The 15,746-nt window shown below is 48.9% G+C and overlaps 1 protein-coding gene across 1 annotated transcript in view; it reads left to right on the top strand.

Annotated features, from left to right (window-relative positions):
- The window catches only part of Galnt2 (polypeptide N-acetylgalactosaminyltransferase 2), a 140,810-nt gene continuing 125,064 nt past the window's right edge, over positions 1-15,746 (top strand). Inside the window, exon 1 of the mRNA XM_005404995.2 lies at positions 1-165. Within this exon, the coding sequence (XP_005405052.1) occupies positions 52-165 (114 nt within the window). The 5' untranslated portion in view covers positions 1-51. The remainder of the gene's footprint in view (positions 166-15,746) is intronic.

The raw sequence follows: 15,746 nt of genomic DNA, 5'->3' as shown, positions 1-15,746 counted from the left end.
GGTCCCCGCGCCCAGTCCCCGGCCATCCCCGCGCCCCAGGCCCGCGGGAGGATGCGGCGGCGCTCGCGCGTGCTGCTGTGCTTTGCACTGCTTTGGGTGCTGGGCATCGCCTACTACATGTACTCGGGGGGCGGCTCCGCGCTGGCCGCGGGCGGTGGCAGGAAGGTGAGTGCGCCCCCGACCCCCAGTCTACCGTGGGGATCCCCGGCTCCCCGGCTCCCTACAAGCGCTCTTGCCTGGGCTGGGTTCCCCGTTGGGGCCGCGTCTTGGAGTGTGTCCTGCGGCCAAATCGGGAGGGTGCTGGCTCACAAAGGGCGGCGCGAGCGGGCGCGGCGTGGACCCGGAGCCCCGCCGTCCTCGCCTAGCCCGGCCACCCGAGGCCGCGGGGTCTGGATCTGTCCCTGACCCCTAGCTCGAAGATTGGCGGGCCCCCGGCCCCCTGCCAGACCTGGCCCCCCGCGCCCGCCTTCTCGGCCCCATTCCCTCGCGCGCACCGTCGCCCTCGCGGGGTGTGTTTCTTGCGGGCGCGGAGGGAGGGTGACGAGGCCGTGGGGACTCGGACTGCGCTGCGATCCCGCGCCCGGGTCCCCAGAGCGCCAGAGAAGCCGGGTGCTGCGGTCCGGCGTCTGGGAGCTCGCGCTGCGCACTTGCGCCCAAGGGTTTTGTGATACTGCTCAGACTGTTGGCTTTGAAAGCAGCGTTATCTTTTCCAAAGTTCTCTAACCCTAGCGACTGTAACCTTTAGGACACCACAGACACAGCGAAGTCTGAGTTAATGGATATAGACCGCGTCGGGGTGGGGACAAGCAACCCTGGGGGTGCCGACTAGGGGAACAGATTTCAGCCCAGGGAAGCGCCGGGCTGGGCCGCTAGGAGGTTCCCTCACTCCCACCCTCGCCTTATTCATTCCTAGCTGCAAGTATAGACAGAAGTAGGTGGAGGTGGCTTATTTGGCTCTTGGTGAATTTCCTGGATTCTATTTTATTTAGAGTGGCACAGACGGAAACAGTGTCCCCAATGTGCTGAATGGCTTGATTTGCCGGGAGTCTTTAAAATTGCACGTATGTGGCTCCCCTGCGTATTCTGACTCAGGAGCACGCAGCTGTGGAAGCAGTTTGGTGGGATGATCTTTAGGAGTGACCTCTACTTCCCACCAGAATACACTGGGAGGCTTTACCTGCCTTGTCCTGAGACCAGGCACAGCGTGCCCTCCTTCAGGGAACAAAGCCGTGTGGAGACCCCCGTGGTGCTACCACTGCAAGTGGCTCAGGTGGTCAGAAGGCAGCCCTCCACGCCGACCCGAGGCTCTGTATGGTGGACCCTTAACCAGGTGTTTTTGTTAAAAGTCTCCAGATGCCTTTCTAGCCTGATCTTTAACTTAAAATAAAATCTTAAAATAAGAACTCGTGGCCTGGTGAAGACCATGTAGGAGAAGTAGGGGAAATGAACAATTTATACATGGACTAGCGATTTGGGATTCTAGTCTTTCTGTCAGCCAAGCATAAAATTTAATCCTAGTGATTCGTCAATGAGAAAAGAGGTGTGTAAATGCCAGGGCTTTTGAAATTGTAGAGGACACACTAGCCTAGTGGGGTGGACCCTGATACAAAAAGGAGAGGCCCTGAAATCCTTCCTAAATGGGGCAATTAGAAATTTTAATGTATCAAAAACTGTTACCTCTGAATTGTTTCTGTGGGTTTAGACCCCAGAATCCTGTCCACATATAGTTCCTCCTCATGATAAAAGAAAATGCTGTGGTTTGTAAAATATGTACATAAAAAAGATGTGGAGTATGCATGTAGAGGCAGGATTTAAATTCTGTAGTTTGTGGACTTACTTGTCTTTAGTTCAAGTCAGGGCTCTTCAGTCCATTTCTCCACATCTTGGTTTTTCACAGGGTGCTAGGCTTTGGTACTAGGCTTTGCGGATTGTCTGAGGAATCTTAGTAGGATTTCTGCTGCTTCAGCATCCCAGCCTGGCTCTTTACTGTGTGCCCTGCCTGTTAAATAACTCATTGCAGAACTGTTATTCTCCATTTGGCAAAACCCAGAAAGTCAGCTCACCTCGGATTGCAGATTTAATAAGCTAAGCAGGAGCAAGTGCTGAAAACCCACCATGGGCATTTGCTACAAACTCTGGACTCAGTGCTGGGGCTCAGGATGTGTGTGTTAAAGCAATTTATGCATAATATTGCTGAGAACTTACATTTCATTTACATTTGTCTCGGTATCTCCCTATATTTTCCTCTTTCCCTCTAAATTGATGATTTGCACTTCAAGGATGGCTTTCCTTTGAGCATCTTAAATGCTTGAACATTTTAATCATGTGGAGTCTCCCTGGGGCCCTGGTGTGTTGGCAGTGGATGTTGCTGCAGGAAGAGAGGAAGGGATTTCTGTTGAAATGAAGCTGCCTTTGGGTGAAGTGTGTCTGTCTGGGATGGAAAGGAAGGGTTTCCTGTGGGAGGGCGCTGCTGGGAGAGTGTGGCTGCCTGTGCTGCTGCATTGTTGGTGTGCATGTACCGCAGAGGCTGGCATCACCATCCTAGGCGTTGTGGGGTCCCAGGGTAGGGCTTTGAACAGGTTCCTGCAGGAAATGGTGGGGGCGGGACTTTTCTTGAGATGAGGAGAGACCTCACAGGGCTGTGATACTTTGTAAGGGACATTATGGTGTAAAATTGCAGAAGGAATTGGGGACTAAATTGCAGAGGGGTTCAGTTGCTATGCTGGCTTGTTGGCTGACCTAGGAAACCAGTAATGTTTTTGAGGGATCAGTAGACATCCAAGTGAAGAGAATAGCTTTCCATCTTTCTGTTTAAGGACTTTCATTAATTTACATTTCTCTGAGCCTGTTTTCTCATCTTTACAGTACAATAAACATTCTTATACTGTGGCCTTTTTTTTGAGGTTTAAATGCTCTTAGTAGGTGCTGGCAAGTACTAGTACTGTTGAATAACTGATAACTTAAAAGGAGGGAAAAAGAAAAACTACACAACCTCTGAAAACACAGGAAGCAGGAATTCTAAATATCGCTTTGGTTTCTGGAAATTGGTTAAGCTTTTTATTCCTCCCTGCACCTCTGAGACTGATCTGATTGGTTCCTTTGGGACTTGAGCTGTGAACTTTGAAGGCCATTAATGACCTGCTGTTTGGAAAGTCTTGCAGGCTTTCCATCCAGCTGTGGGGTTGCAGTGGGATTCTAAGAAAGCAAGTGGGCACAGATAAACCTTCTTAAGGAAAATAAAGTTCTCTGTTTAGAAGTTGTGGCTGCCTCTGGGCTCTCAAACACAGTGGAAACAGATCGTGACTGGTAAATTGTATACACACTGGCTCTCTTCTGGCCCTGCAGTGGGAGTGAGAAGGAAGCTGCTGAGGTACGTGTATTGGGAGTGGTGTGTCAGCCTGCTGGGACCAGGTAGGGATCCTGTGAGCTGGTGGTTTCACAGTCTCTGCCTAGCTGCTGGTGGGGTGGACTCCTCTCTGGACCCGAGGGAGAAAAGATTGAGGGTGGGGGTCACCGGAGTGGTTGAGGCGGTGAATATACACCCATTTGTTACTTCTCATTGCTGCTGCTTGTGGTTCTCAGGTCTTTGGGCAGAGGGAGTCCCTTGGAAGACTCCAGTTTTAGGGTCTGAGTAGGTGAAGCTGCTTTCCTGCCTGACTGTTGTCCAGAGGCCAGGAAGTAGGGTGTTGAGATTGTCTGGGCAGAGGTGGGCAGCTCTGCCTCCCAGCAAGAAGACAAGGTGTCCTGGGGAGAACCAGAGAAATCTGGTGGGCGCAGCAGAATCTCATATGACGATACCTCCAGTCCTGGTAAAGTCCCCTCCCTTGTGGCTCTTAGTCCGTCCTCCTCGTAAAGCCTGCTCTTGAAGCTTTTTTTGCAGTGCTGAGATAAGTAAGCTGAGCAGAGGAGACCCTGGCACAGCCAAGCCACCCGGATTTGGCAGTGAGTTCCTCCCTTGTGGGTTGCCGAATATGCCACTATCTTGAGGGCTCCAGGCTCCAACCCTTCTGTCCTTCCTTGGGACCCCTTTTTCAGGCACCTTGAAACCTCTACATCTGCCTCTATGTAGTGTGCTGGAGTAGCCATTACACAGGTTGGTATACGTACAGATGTGCCCTGGCATCTGGAGTCAGACCCGATGCCCGTGACCTCAGAGATCATTTCCCTTCAGTAGTAGTCTTTGATTCTTGTGTTGAGGTCCTTGTTCTACTATGGTGGTCTTGGCCTCCTTCCTAGTCAGGTCCTTGATGCAGAATGATCTTCCCTGCGTGGGTTCTGGCCTAGCAGAGAGCTCTCCTGCCTGTGCATTTACACTGAGTGCCTCGATGCAAGCTCTCTCCTGCCCTCTGACTGGAACTTGACTTTCTTCTTTGAAGGTGTAAGACTCCCTGACCTTTGGCCCTCTGCCTGATTGTCAAGATTACCTCCGGTTGTGGAGGTGCCAGGAATGTGTAGCATAGTTTAGAAAGCCCCCTCCCCCCTTTGTAGACCAAGTCCCAGAAAAATCAGTCTTGGTTCCCTTCATCAGGTGGGTGGTTCTGCTCCTGCCTGGCTCTCTTGTGTGGCATAGAGTGAAATGCTGGCATTTTGCAATCAGTCACGTCCCATAGTGTGTGTGTGCGCGTGCGTGCACACTCTGGTGGGGGGCGGGGGTGGTGGTGGGAGGACAAGTGTGTCACCTTACACAGATTGGGTTTCTCAGCATGTGGGAATGTAGATGGCTGTGATTTATCAGGGTTGGCTCTGGAAAAAACATGGAGTCTCACCCGTGGGCTCTCATTTAAAAGGCTTTCCCAGGTCAGCAGACCCCCTGTGTCTTACTGAGCCTTGCCATGAGAAAGAAGCAGCTGAGAGTGTCTGGCTGGCTGTCAAGCAGTGACCAGTCACTCATGGCCCAGCCCGTTCTTGTGGTGCTGTCTGCTTGGTGCCCTGTCCCTTTTGCTCCTTTGCAGGAATGCCCCACAGGGTGGCAGGCTCTTTGGGCTACTTCTGCTGGATGCCTACATCTGTCCAGGCCTGCAGTTTCCTGTCCCCAGCTCCCAGGGAGGAGTGGTGGCTGGGGCAGAGTCACTGGGTTTCTCTGTGGGTTTGGCAGGGATCAGGGTACTTGGGGGAGTGGTTGTCCTACTTTAGAGTTTCAGCCCCACATTGTGCGTGTTTGGGGCTGAATAGTTCGTCACAGGGCTACCCTTAGCATTGTGGGAAGTTCAGCAGCCTTCCTGACGTCTACCCATGGGGTGTCCTCCCTCCCCTCAGCTCGTAGCCGGATATTACCAAGTGTGAACCTTCTGGCTCACCTTGCTTCAGAGGCATCTGCTGGTCTTCACTGTGTCTAGCCTCTGAGATCTATCTCTGTGTGCGCCTTGGCTCCTTTTGTAAAGTTAAAGAGCTGCCCCCCACCCTTCAGTTTGCCAGTGGGTGGTCTCCACCCACAATGTCCTGGGCCTTTTGTTCTTGTTCCTTGGTTTTTGGATGGTATGTGTGCAGCCTGGGTAAGTGTTTTGTCTGCTATTACAGCCCTTCCTTCCCCGGACCTGTGGCTGCTGGCAGTGCCTGCAGCTTAGTTTGCGATCTACTTCATAGAACATACTTGTGGGACAATCTTGTTTCCTGACTTCTGAGCTAACTTATATGAAATGCCACATTGAATTGGGTAGTGATCTACTGTTAGGCACACCGTGAAAAATCACAGCCAGGAGTGGTGGCATACCTGTAATTTCAGCTACTTGGGAGGTGGCTGAGGCAGGAGAACTGTAAGTTTGTGGCACAGAGTGAGATGCCAGCCTGGACAATTTAGCAAGTCCATGTTTCAAAATACAGTGTGAAGAGCTAGGACTGTAGCTTAGTGGTAGAACATTTGCCTAGCAAGTGTGAGGCCCAGGTTCAATCCCTAGTACAGAAAAAAAAAAAAAGCACATGTTTGTAGAGTACTCTTCTCACATGTCATCATTAACAAGAAGTCCTTGGTGTTGAGCACCTGCTGCAGCGCAGGATCTCCACTGCCATGTGATGTCTGGGTGTTGGTGGGAGTACTGTGTGTGTGTGTGTGTGTGTGTGTGTGTGTGTGTGCGTGTGGCAGGGTGTTGATGCATATTTGCTGGAATCTAGAGGCCAGAACCTGCCCTGTGCCTGGAAATGTGGGTAACATTGAGTCTCTGTGATCTACAGTATTTGTGGAAAGTAGAAGGAAAATGTGACTTTGTTGTTCGCAGTTACTTAAGGCTGTGGATTGCTGGGAAATCCTAGCCCCTGCAAATTCCCCAGGTAAGAGCATCCAGCTGCCATTCTCAGAGGCCATCAGCATCATTAAGGGTTTGTGGGATGCTTTGTGGGTGGTTACTGTCCTCTCGTGCTTCTAGATGAGACAGCTGAGGCAGGTGGCTGCCTCCTGGGCAGCTCTGGGGAATGCACCTTACTTCCTTGAAGGGTGCCGCTCTGGGAAATGGGCATGCTTTGGATGAAGGGTCTTCTTTTCCAGCTAAATCACCTGTGGGAGTTTGAGGAGTGGTGCAAATTAAAGGCCAGTGTTTTGAGCTGTCCATAAATTCAGCAGTCTGTGATTAGGATTTGGGTAGGTGGAGATGACTCTCATTAGGGATTTATATGGCTGCCCTAGATGGGTTTGTTGCCATACCTCAGATGCCTTGAAGTCCCACTGCCCTTGTCCTTCCTTTCTCAAGGGTTTTTCCTATGACCCAAATTGGAGACTGCTCACAAGCCCACACCTCCTTGCCTGCCCTGCGTGTCCCCTGTGCCATCCAGCTCACCAACTGTGTTGTCTTCCTGGCTCATTTTTGGTTGTAACTAAGTTTATGCATCTGGCATATTCCTTTTTAACCTGCTCCAAAATGCCATCATTTGTAAAATGCTCTTACTTTGTGTCCTGCTGGGAAAGAAAAACACTGTCCCTTGAAACAAGTCGCAATCGTTTCTTATCAGCTAACGTTTTTACTTTCTATGTATTGAAAGAGTTCTTTCAGACTTAATTAGACATTGATTTTTCCATATATCACTTTCGCACAGAGATACAAAGGAAACATAAGTGGAATACATTGGGTAAGGTGTTCCTGAAACTTTCTCAGAATGCAGCTACTCTGAGTCACTTTTTGCCTGCTTTTCTCAGAGTTGTTCACGGGGCCACAAAAAGAGGTGGTGATGTCGCATTTCCCAAGAAAAATCTGTAAAAGCATTGAGAGCTGTTGGTTCTGGAGCCTTAAGATAGATTGGCAATTATGTAGTTAGCCAGCTAGCCAGCCTTTGACTGTTGTGAGAATTTTGCTAGCTCTCCAGATCACCATCCATCCCTGTCTCACAGTGACTTGGTTTCTAGGGGTGATTGTTCTGGATTTTCTTCTGAGCCATGGACATCTGCCCAGCAGATTTTTATGTTTGAGCTGGCAGTGAAGCAGCATGGCCTTTGCTTGGCCCATAGCAGATACATCCCAGGGGGAAAGGGCATCTCAGAGTTAGCCTCTGTTTTGCTCACCCTTGCAAGACACCCTGCGTCTGTGCAAGAGAAGGCTGGCAGCTCCCCTTTGGACATGTATATCTGCCTCTCTCAGTCCCATCCTGGAATCTGTGTAAACAGAAGTGCTTCTGCTTTTTCATTTCTGAGCTTCCCTGATGAACCTGCACTAAATCAGAGCAGTTTGGGTGTTTTCTGTGTACAGGTTACCATGCTGAGTTCTGGGGTCTGCAGAGGAGCTTAACAATCACTCAACAAGCCACCAGCTTTTGAGAGAGAGAGAGACTTTTTTTTTTTTTTGAAAAATTGAAGCCAAGTTGAATAAGGATGGAGAACAGATGAAGTTAGGCATTACTCTTTTTATTCATGGTGGAAGTCACTTGGAGTTATGGTTTGTAGACGTCTTTATGGTTTGGAAATGCATACTCAAGTATTTATGGATATGATGACACCCAGTGAGGGGATTATAGGAGAACAAGGTTGGCCAAATGTATTGTGGAGGTTGACTGGTGGGTTCATGGTGTTCAATATACTATTTTATTTTTGTGTACTTTGGAAAATTTTATTTAAAAATTTACATTACAGTGCATTTAAGTGAATATGCAGCTTTATTTAGTGAGTTAGCTGAAAGTAGTACTTCTTAAAAAGGCCATTTTCAAGCTTTGTGGCCTGGTCAGCCTCTCACCTCTTCCTTAGTTCAGGAGTGGTCAGTGAACTCTCACCTCCTGCATGGTTGAGGTGGTCCTGAGGGTCCTTCATAGGGTGCTTTGGGGCCCAGTGGAGTAACATTCTTTCATTTGTTGCCATTTTTTTCTGTAAGAAGAGTCTGACAGCTCAGAAAATTGCCTGTCTATTGAGTGCTTTGGTGGCAAGTATGTGTCCAGATGTGTAGTCACTGATACATAAGCAGCCCACACGTTACCCACGGGAGGTCCGAGGACCTTGGTCATGCACTGCTTGGCTGCCAGGCCATCTGTGTGTCTGTCTTTGTGCTGGGGTTTCCCTTGTCCAGGCAGTTCTGCTTGCTTTCATGGGAAGCCTTGGATGATTTGGAAGCAAGGGTGGAAGATATTTAATAAATATATATTATTCTTTTTTGTTCCCCCAACAGGATGTTATTGCAAAAGCCACATATTTCACATTGTATTTATAAATGAGAGTTTTTGGGGAAATACACAATATGGCATATTTTTAGGGTGCCGGGAGTCGTGTGTGTTAGTCAGTCATCCATTACTTGGACATAGTACCTGAGAAGAACAACTAAAAGGTGGAAAGATTTATTTTGGCTCCAGGTTTCAGAGTTTTTGGTTTATGGCTGCTGCCTCCATTACTTTGGGCCTGAGGACAGGCAGAGGATTTTGGTAGCAGGAGTGTGTGGAGGGGGAGGCTGCTCACCGAATGGCGAAAAGGAAGCAGAGTGTGGGAGGGGCAGGGTCCAGGACACTCCCCCAGTGACCTACTTCCCCCACCCAGGCCCTGCCTCCTAACGTTTCTAGCACTTTCCAATGATGCCATCAAATTATGAATCCATCCGTGGATTAATCTGCTGAGCCTTCATGACCCAGCCACCTTCGGGAAGGCTCTTTCTCTGAACACCACTGCACTGGGGGCCAAGCTTTCAATGGAATGAGCCTTTGGGGATATTCCAGATTCAGACCGTAACAAGCTGCTATCAGCCTTGTCACTGTGATGCCTAAAACCTGGAGAACCATTGCTCATTTGTCTGACTTCTCAGCATGCTTGGAAGAATGCTGGGTGGATTTCCTTCCTGCAGGTACAAACACAATTTCCGGCAGACCCTGTAGCCTGCAGGGGCAAAGCTGGGCTGGAGTTTCAGTGTTCTTCCAGCTGCCTAGAATATGGCTTTGGGGGATATGGCTTGGTATTAGAGCATGTCCCCAAAACATCCAGATACAAATAGCAGGTTTCTGTCCTATGGATGCAGAGCTGTAGCTTTAGGCCTGGAAGGTTCTGATTTCAGGGTTGAAAATCGACTGTTTAACCTTCATTGAAACTGCTGATGTGGAGGAGCAAGAAGCTAGGGGCAGGGAGCAGAACTGTTTGGATTCTTGGGTGGTCTGAGGCTGCAGGCCAAGGCTGGGCATCATGAAAGAGATGTAGCTGTGACTGTCCAGGCCTCCCAGACAGGCTCATGGGGGCAGTTGGGACTGTGGTGAAAAGTGTCTGGAAGATGCCTCTCCATTTGTACTTGGGTAACCCTGACGGCTGCACATAGTACGCATGCCTCAAGAAATAACCTACACCAGTGTGCACCAAGAAATAACCACGGACCCAGTGTACACGAAGAAATAACGTGGACCACCGAGCATTTTTTGAGGAAACGTGAAGGGGGCTGTGAATGGGCTTGCCTGGTCTAGGATGAATCTGACATGGCATCTGTCAGCATTGCAACGGTTTTGTATTTTAGAGTTTTTCTCCCTGATTGGTGGTAGAGAGTATGGGGTCTCATTTGCTTGTGCTGGCCCCAAATGGCCTTCCTGGTAATTGAGTAAATCGGCTTTTTAATCCCAGTGTTGTGTTGGAGAGCACTGTGCATCCTGACCAGGTACACTGTGGTGTTTAGAAGTCAAGGGCTCAGCTCATTGTGTGTCAGTCTTTATTTCCGGGCACTACAGATAGGAGGTCGCCTTGGTGGAGAGGGATCTGTGTGCCTGGGGACTGAGCTGCCTGCAGAGACCTAAGTTGCCGGAACCCAGGGTTCTGGTCTGGACCCTCAGAAGGATATGGTGGGGTTCCTAGGTGGTGGTGCTCTGCCACCTGGCCACCTTGGGGCTGGTGCTGGTGGGAGGGCTGAGTGTTGCCAGAGCAACCTCATCAGACCACTCTGGGGATTTGGAAATGGTTTTGCCTGTTTCTGCCTTGTGGTCTGACAGCAGGAGCCCAGGACACTTGGTCATGGGAGTTCTGGGTAGCACAGCTGGCTCTGGCGTGTCTCAGGCTGGTGTGACAGAGTGAAAAGAGGTGAATCTGGAACTAGGTGCCTGGGTGTGAATTCGAGCTTCCCAGGTGGCCCCCTTAGCTTCGGGGCAAGTCATTTAGCCCTTCTGTGTCTTTTCTTCCTTTGGCTCTCTGGGGTGGATTAGTGAGGAGTAGATTAGTAAGTATAAAATGCTCAGAATGGTGCCCTGCGCTCATGCTCTCACAGTAAGTGCTCAGTGTTAACTGCTGTTGTTAGTGTTAACTGGCTTGTTAACGGCGTCACAATGCTGAGCACCCTGCAAAGTGCCCCCCAGCTTCCCTAGTCTCTACTCCACTGGACAGACAGACAGATGTCCCACAAAAGCAGGTTGTTTTAGAAGGAGCTGGAATGAGGGGCCCCTTCACGTGAGGAAGTGGAGCGGAGTGGGAAAGCAGCCCCAGGCTGGTGGCTGCAGGCTTGAACCCTCACCACTCTGTGCTGTGTCACCACAAGATCATGTCCCAGTTGCACCCCTTTATCTCGTCTTTGAAAAGTTATACCAGGATCTGTGTTTTTAACTATATGATTAATTTTTAAAACTCTTAATGGCAATTTTGTTTTCTTTACCATCTTGAGCTGTTATTATCTGAATATAGTGTGTTATTTGAAAACTCCACAAGATTTTAATTAGTAAACATTCTTTTAATTTCACTAGTTCAGTTTCTGCCTTGCTTTTGACACTGTAGGGGAGTGACAAACAGAAGACAAATTAATAATTGTGGCAGTGCAACAAAGTCCCCTGGTGGGGGCTAAGGACTAGTTCTGTCAATTAGCTAGGTGTTCATGTGGTTTCTCTGATACCTCTAATTAAGACAACTTAGAACTAGATTGCAGATTAGTAGATATGCCCTGTGATGATTTCAGGGAAGCATAATCCGTAGGACCTGGGCATGTGGCCATGGTGACTGTTGTAAGATGACGCTGTGTAGGCCCTCGGCAGTTCCCTAGACCTGCTGTCATTCCTGAGTGGCAGGGGGGCTCAGTCTCCACCCCTCTTCGTGAAGCAGGGCTTGGTGGATGCAGTGAGGTGCTGGGTGTATTGCCTTTTAGTTTCTGGCTGGGTTTCTCTGAGCCAGGAGCAGACACATGCGTGTGAGCTCTTGGGCTAAGGATATAAATAAAAGCTCAGAAGCCCCTGGGAGGCAGCTTTCTCTTGTGTGTCTTTTCTTTTGATGGCCTGAGATGGTTTTGGATCTTGGAAGGTCTAGTTCCTTGTTGAAGACCTTTGGAGCTCAGTGAAGACAGAAGTGTCACATGTGGACCCTGCTGTAAAGCACTGTGATGGTCAAAGGGCAGTGGATGCTCCCAGGGCACCGTGGATGGCTGGAGTGAGCTGATGGACCGTTGTTGTGTGGGTGTCTGGCTCCACAGATGCTAGGCTGGTTGTCTTCTCCAACACCTTAGAGCTGCCCTGCCTTGAGATCTCCGGTGTGCCATCTCCACCTCCAGGTGGCTCACGTCTCTCTCTCCCAGGTGCTGAGCTGCAGGAGTATGGTTCAGGCACTTTCCACATTTTCTGATATTTGTTTATTCCAGGAAGGGAGTGTGGTGGCTGTTGGCTGTCAGGAGAGAGGCGTTATTTCTGAGTTCTGCACACACAGGAATAGCGCAGGAGCTTGGAGACCTGCTGTCCCCAGCTGGTAGTCAGGAGTCATGCAGGAGTGTGCACACTGAGGTGGTAGGTGGCAGCAGCTGGGCCGATGGTGCAGAGGTATGGGCCGAGGTCACCTTTGAAGCTTGCCTGCAGCCCCCTGACGTTTGCAGTATGGTGAAATGTCTCAAGATTTAGAATCCTCATTTTAAGATGTTGGTTTTTGCTGCCAACAGTGATCCTGGCCATTAAATAGAACTCAGAATGTAGAAGGTAGTCAGCATTCAGGTTTAGTTTTCAGGGTAGTAAGAGTTGGTGTCCTACAGTTCTGTTTGGTGTGTTTAGATTGATGGAGACCAGCTGTACTGAACCAAAGTGAAAAATTTCCATGGGCTTCACTCAGCCCTCAAGGTGCTGGTAGGGGCCTTCTGTCCTCTGACTGGCACAGAAGCTGGAGGAGAAAGGCCCCCCTGTTGCTCAGATGTTGCAGGTGTATGCTTGTTGGGTAGTGAATAATTTTGCTTTGTAATGCTGGGATCTGCCTGCTGCATCTCTGAGGTCATCATCTCTGCCCATCAAGATAGGGAGTCAGCACCATGTCTGGGGTGAATCTGTGTTCTGAGGTATAGTGTGAACCTGGAATTAGACAAGACTGTGCCTTTTCATCCAGAAGTGCTGTGTTGCTAATATAGCCAGCCAGGCCTCAGCTGCATGTACCAGTTACACGTTTATGACATTATGACAGGGCTGTACATGCATGACTGTCATTATACTTGGAGAGCAGTGGGTGGGCAGCTTGGCACTGTGGAGTCATTCATTGCCTGGTTCAGGTCTCAATCTTGTCTCTCCCTTCTGCATCTTTGGATAAGTACCTTCTAGATCTTACCTCGATAAAATGCAGATATCCAGGGTCACTGTGTGAAGTTGCTAAAAAGATTAACTGGAGATATTACCTATATAGCACTTTCACCAGCACTTAGATTCCAGGCCCAGGGAAGCCAGGAGAGTGGTCTCTTCTTACTCAGGGAGTGATGGGAGGTGGAGGTCTCTGCTGGAGCTGACTTCTGTTCCTTTTCCCATGTGGCAGGCACAGGCCAGAGGCTGTACATCCCCTTCGAAGCCAGCGCATGCTTTCCTTAGAGAGAGGGGCCCTTGCCTGCTGGGGCATGCTTAGTCTCCATATTTCAAGAGCTGTCTCGTCTGATGACCAGTACTCATTATTGAGATTCATAAATGAAATATATACAGGATGAAGGAAATTGCCTGTTGATTGCACTTGAATCACTGCATTAAAGTTAAAATCGTAGCCGGCGGGGGCCTCTGACCTCTCCCTGTTGTCATCTCCTCTCCTCTCTCCTCTCTTCCTCTTTCCTCTTCCTTGTATCTGAACTAACTTCCCCTGTAGCTTGCATCTTTCTTCCTGTGCTCCTTCATTTCCAGCCTCTGTTGTGGTCTATGGTTCTCAGTCTGGCTGCACATTAGTAAAATCTGAGCAAATTTCAAACTATAGAAGCCCGGGACCCACACCAACAGGGGCACACGTGCACACACGTATCTTTAGAAAATGCTCTTCATCTATGGGAGGTTTTTCTGCTGCTGGGTGTGGGATGGTTGGCAGAGGCCTTGTTGAGAGTTGATACTGCGGGGTAACTACTCAGGATCATGAAGCCCTTGCATGGGGTGTGGCCAGTTTGTGGCTTTGAGCTTGAGGCTGATCTTGTTTTGGAGGATTTAGGTGTTAGCTTTTTTCTTTTTTCCTTCTTTTTCTTTTTACAGTGAGAATGATGGGCATATCATGGGAATCCTTGTGGATTACTGATGATGCCTTAAGCTATAAGTAGTCATTTTGGAAGCTCCTGGAAGCCCCCAAAGGCATGCTGTTTAGAACTGTTGTCTTATTCACAGTTGTGTATAGCACACTTGTAGAATTAGCAGAGATTCATGATCATTTGCTTTACAACACCTGATATTGTGTCCCAGTGTCTTCATCATATGATCAGACATACAGGAAAGAAGCAGGATTCTTTCAGCTGCTGAAGACTGAGTTGTGGGGGTATTACTGTGGATCTGGGCACTGTGGGTATAGGGTCTCACTCAATTTTGTAGATTTGGAAATTCAATTTTATTAGTTCTCCTTGTTATCAACCAAGGATTAGAGTTTGGATGAATCAGAAATGTGTAATATTGGTGACTGGTAACAGTCATTATTAGGGTGAGAACTATGTCTGAAGATGCTCTCTCTTTATTGTTGGGTGAACAGCTACATTGTAGGCTTGTTTCCATCTGTCTACAAGCGTGGTGGGCCAGCTTCCCCAGCCTGGGGACTTTCGGTGCATGGGATTAATATCTCCTCCCTAGCGTAGCAACAGAGACTCATTTTTCATAGTTCTAGTGTGCAGTATATCATGTTGTTCCCTTGGCCCCAAACCCATCTGCTCCTGCTGTGATGTGGACTTCAGACTGCAGTATGTGGCTCCCTGCCAGTTTAGAGCTGGAGAGGGAACAGTGGGATGGATATGTGTGGGCTTGGCCCTTTCTCTTGGCTTCCTGGTACCCCAGCTAGTTTTCTAGTAGAGTGGACCAGCCTTGGGTCATCTGTGGGGATGCCAGCACCAGCTGAGCCACACCCTGCGGTGGGGGGTGGTCCCTGCCTTTGGGACTGTAGAGGCCCAGTAAGATCTGTCTCCTTCCTTCCCTGAAACAGGCCTCTGCCTCCTGTGCTTGCCACCTCCCTGGCACCATCAGCAGTTATTGGTTGCCAGCGCTACCCAGGTGACTATTTATATTAAAGCTCCTCTGCTGGGTTCTCCTTGGGTCTTGACTGATTCATGCCTCCTGTCTCAACACTGCAGCAATTAGTCAGCAGAATCATGTCCTGGAAGACAGATTATGGGTAATTAGATCTCAGCCCACCTGATGCTGATTGGGGGTTTGCGCAGGTCTTTTTGACCACATTGTAGCTAAGTTTCCCTCATTAGTCCCATTCTGAAACTATCAGCAAGACCAAGCGATTTCCTGGGAAGGTCACTTCACATGATGAATGCCATTTGTTCTGTAGGTTCTGTTGGCTCCGTTTTCAGAGGATGGCATTTCTAACCTTGTTTCCCAAGTTGATGTTCCTGATGTGACTTTGGAACCACTTCAGCTGTGATGGTAGTGTGTTTTATGTCTTTCTGACAAGGCTTGTGGCAGTTGGTTAGAAAAAGCATGTATATTATGTGTAAACACAGATTCATTAAAATAAGAGTTTAAAGACGGGCCATACAGTTTTGGGGGATAGATAGGTGGGAAGAACAGGGTGAAGAGAAACAAAAGTAGCTAGAGAAGAACATAGCACCTCTCTTTGGCTGCTCCTGCTCAGGTCTTTCTGTGCTTAGCACAGTCTGGCTTGGTAGGAATTATCACCCTGTATGTAATCAGGAGTGGGGACTCCATGTCCACTTAGATTTCAGTGCGTCAACTCTCATTGGCCAAGGAAGCCACTTCCCAACACGGTATTGTATGCTGGGAATCATGCTAGTTTGCCTGGTTCTTATTTTGTAATAAAATGGAGCATTTCCTTGTGAAGACATTTTCTTAGCCTTCAGGTTTGATGAGAATCTAGCAGATGCTAACTCAAAGGTCATGGAATATAATAACGGTGTTCATGAGTGGACTACAAAAACCTAACACAGATAGCACACCTGGCCATCTGTTTAAAGTGGTGTCTG

The sequence above is a fragment of the Chinchilla lanigera genome, unplaced genomic scaffold, assembly GCF_000276665.1.
Source record: "Chinchilla lanigera isolate Chin_1 unplaced genomic scaffold, ChiLan1.0 scaffold00091, whole genome shotgun sequence".
NCBI classification, from domain to species: domain Eukaryota; kingdom Metazoa; phylum Chordata; class Mammalia; order Rodentia; family Chinchillidae; genus Chinchilla; species Chinchilla lanigera.
Note: the sequence above shows the minus strand (reverse complement) of the source record. Positions and strands in the feature narration are given on the sequence as shown.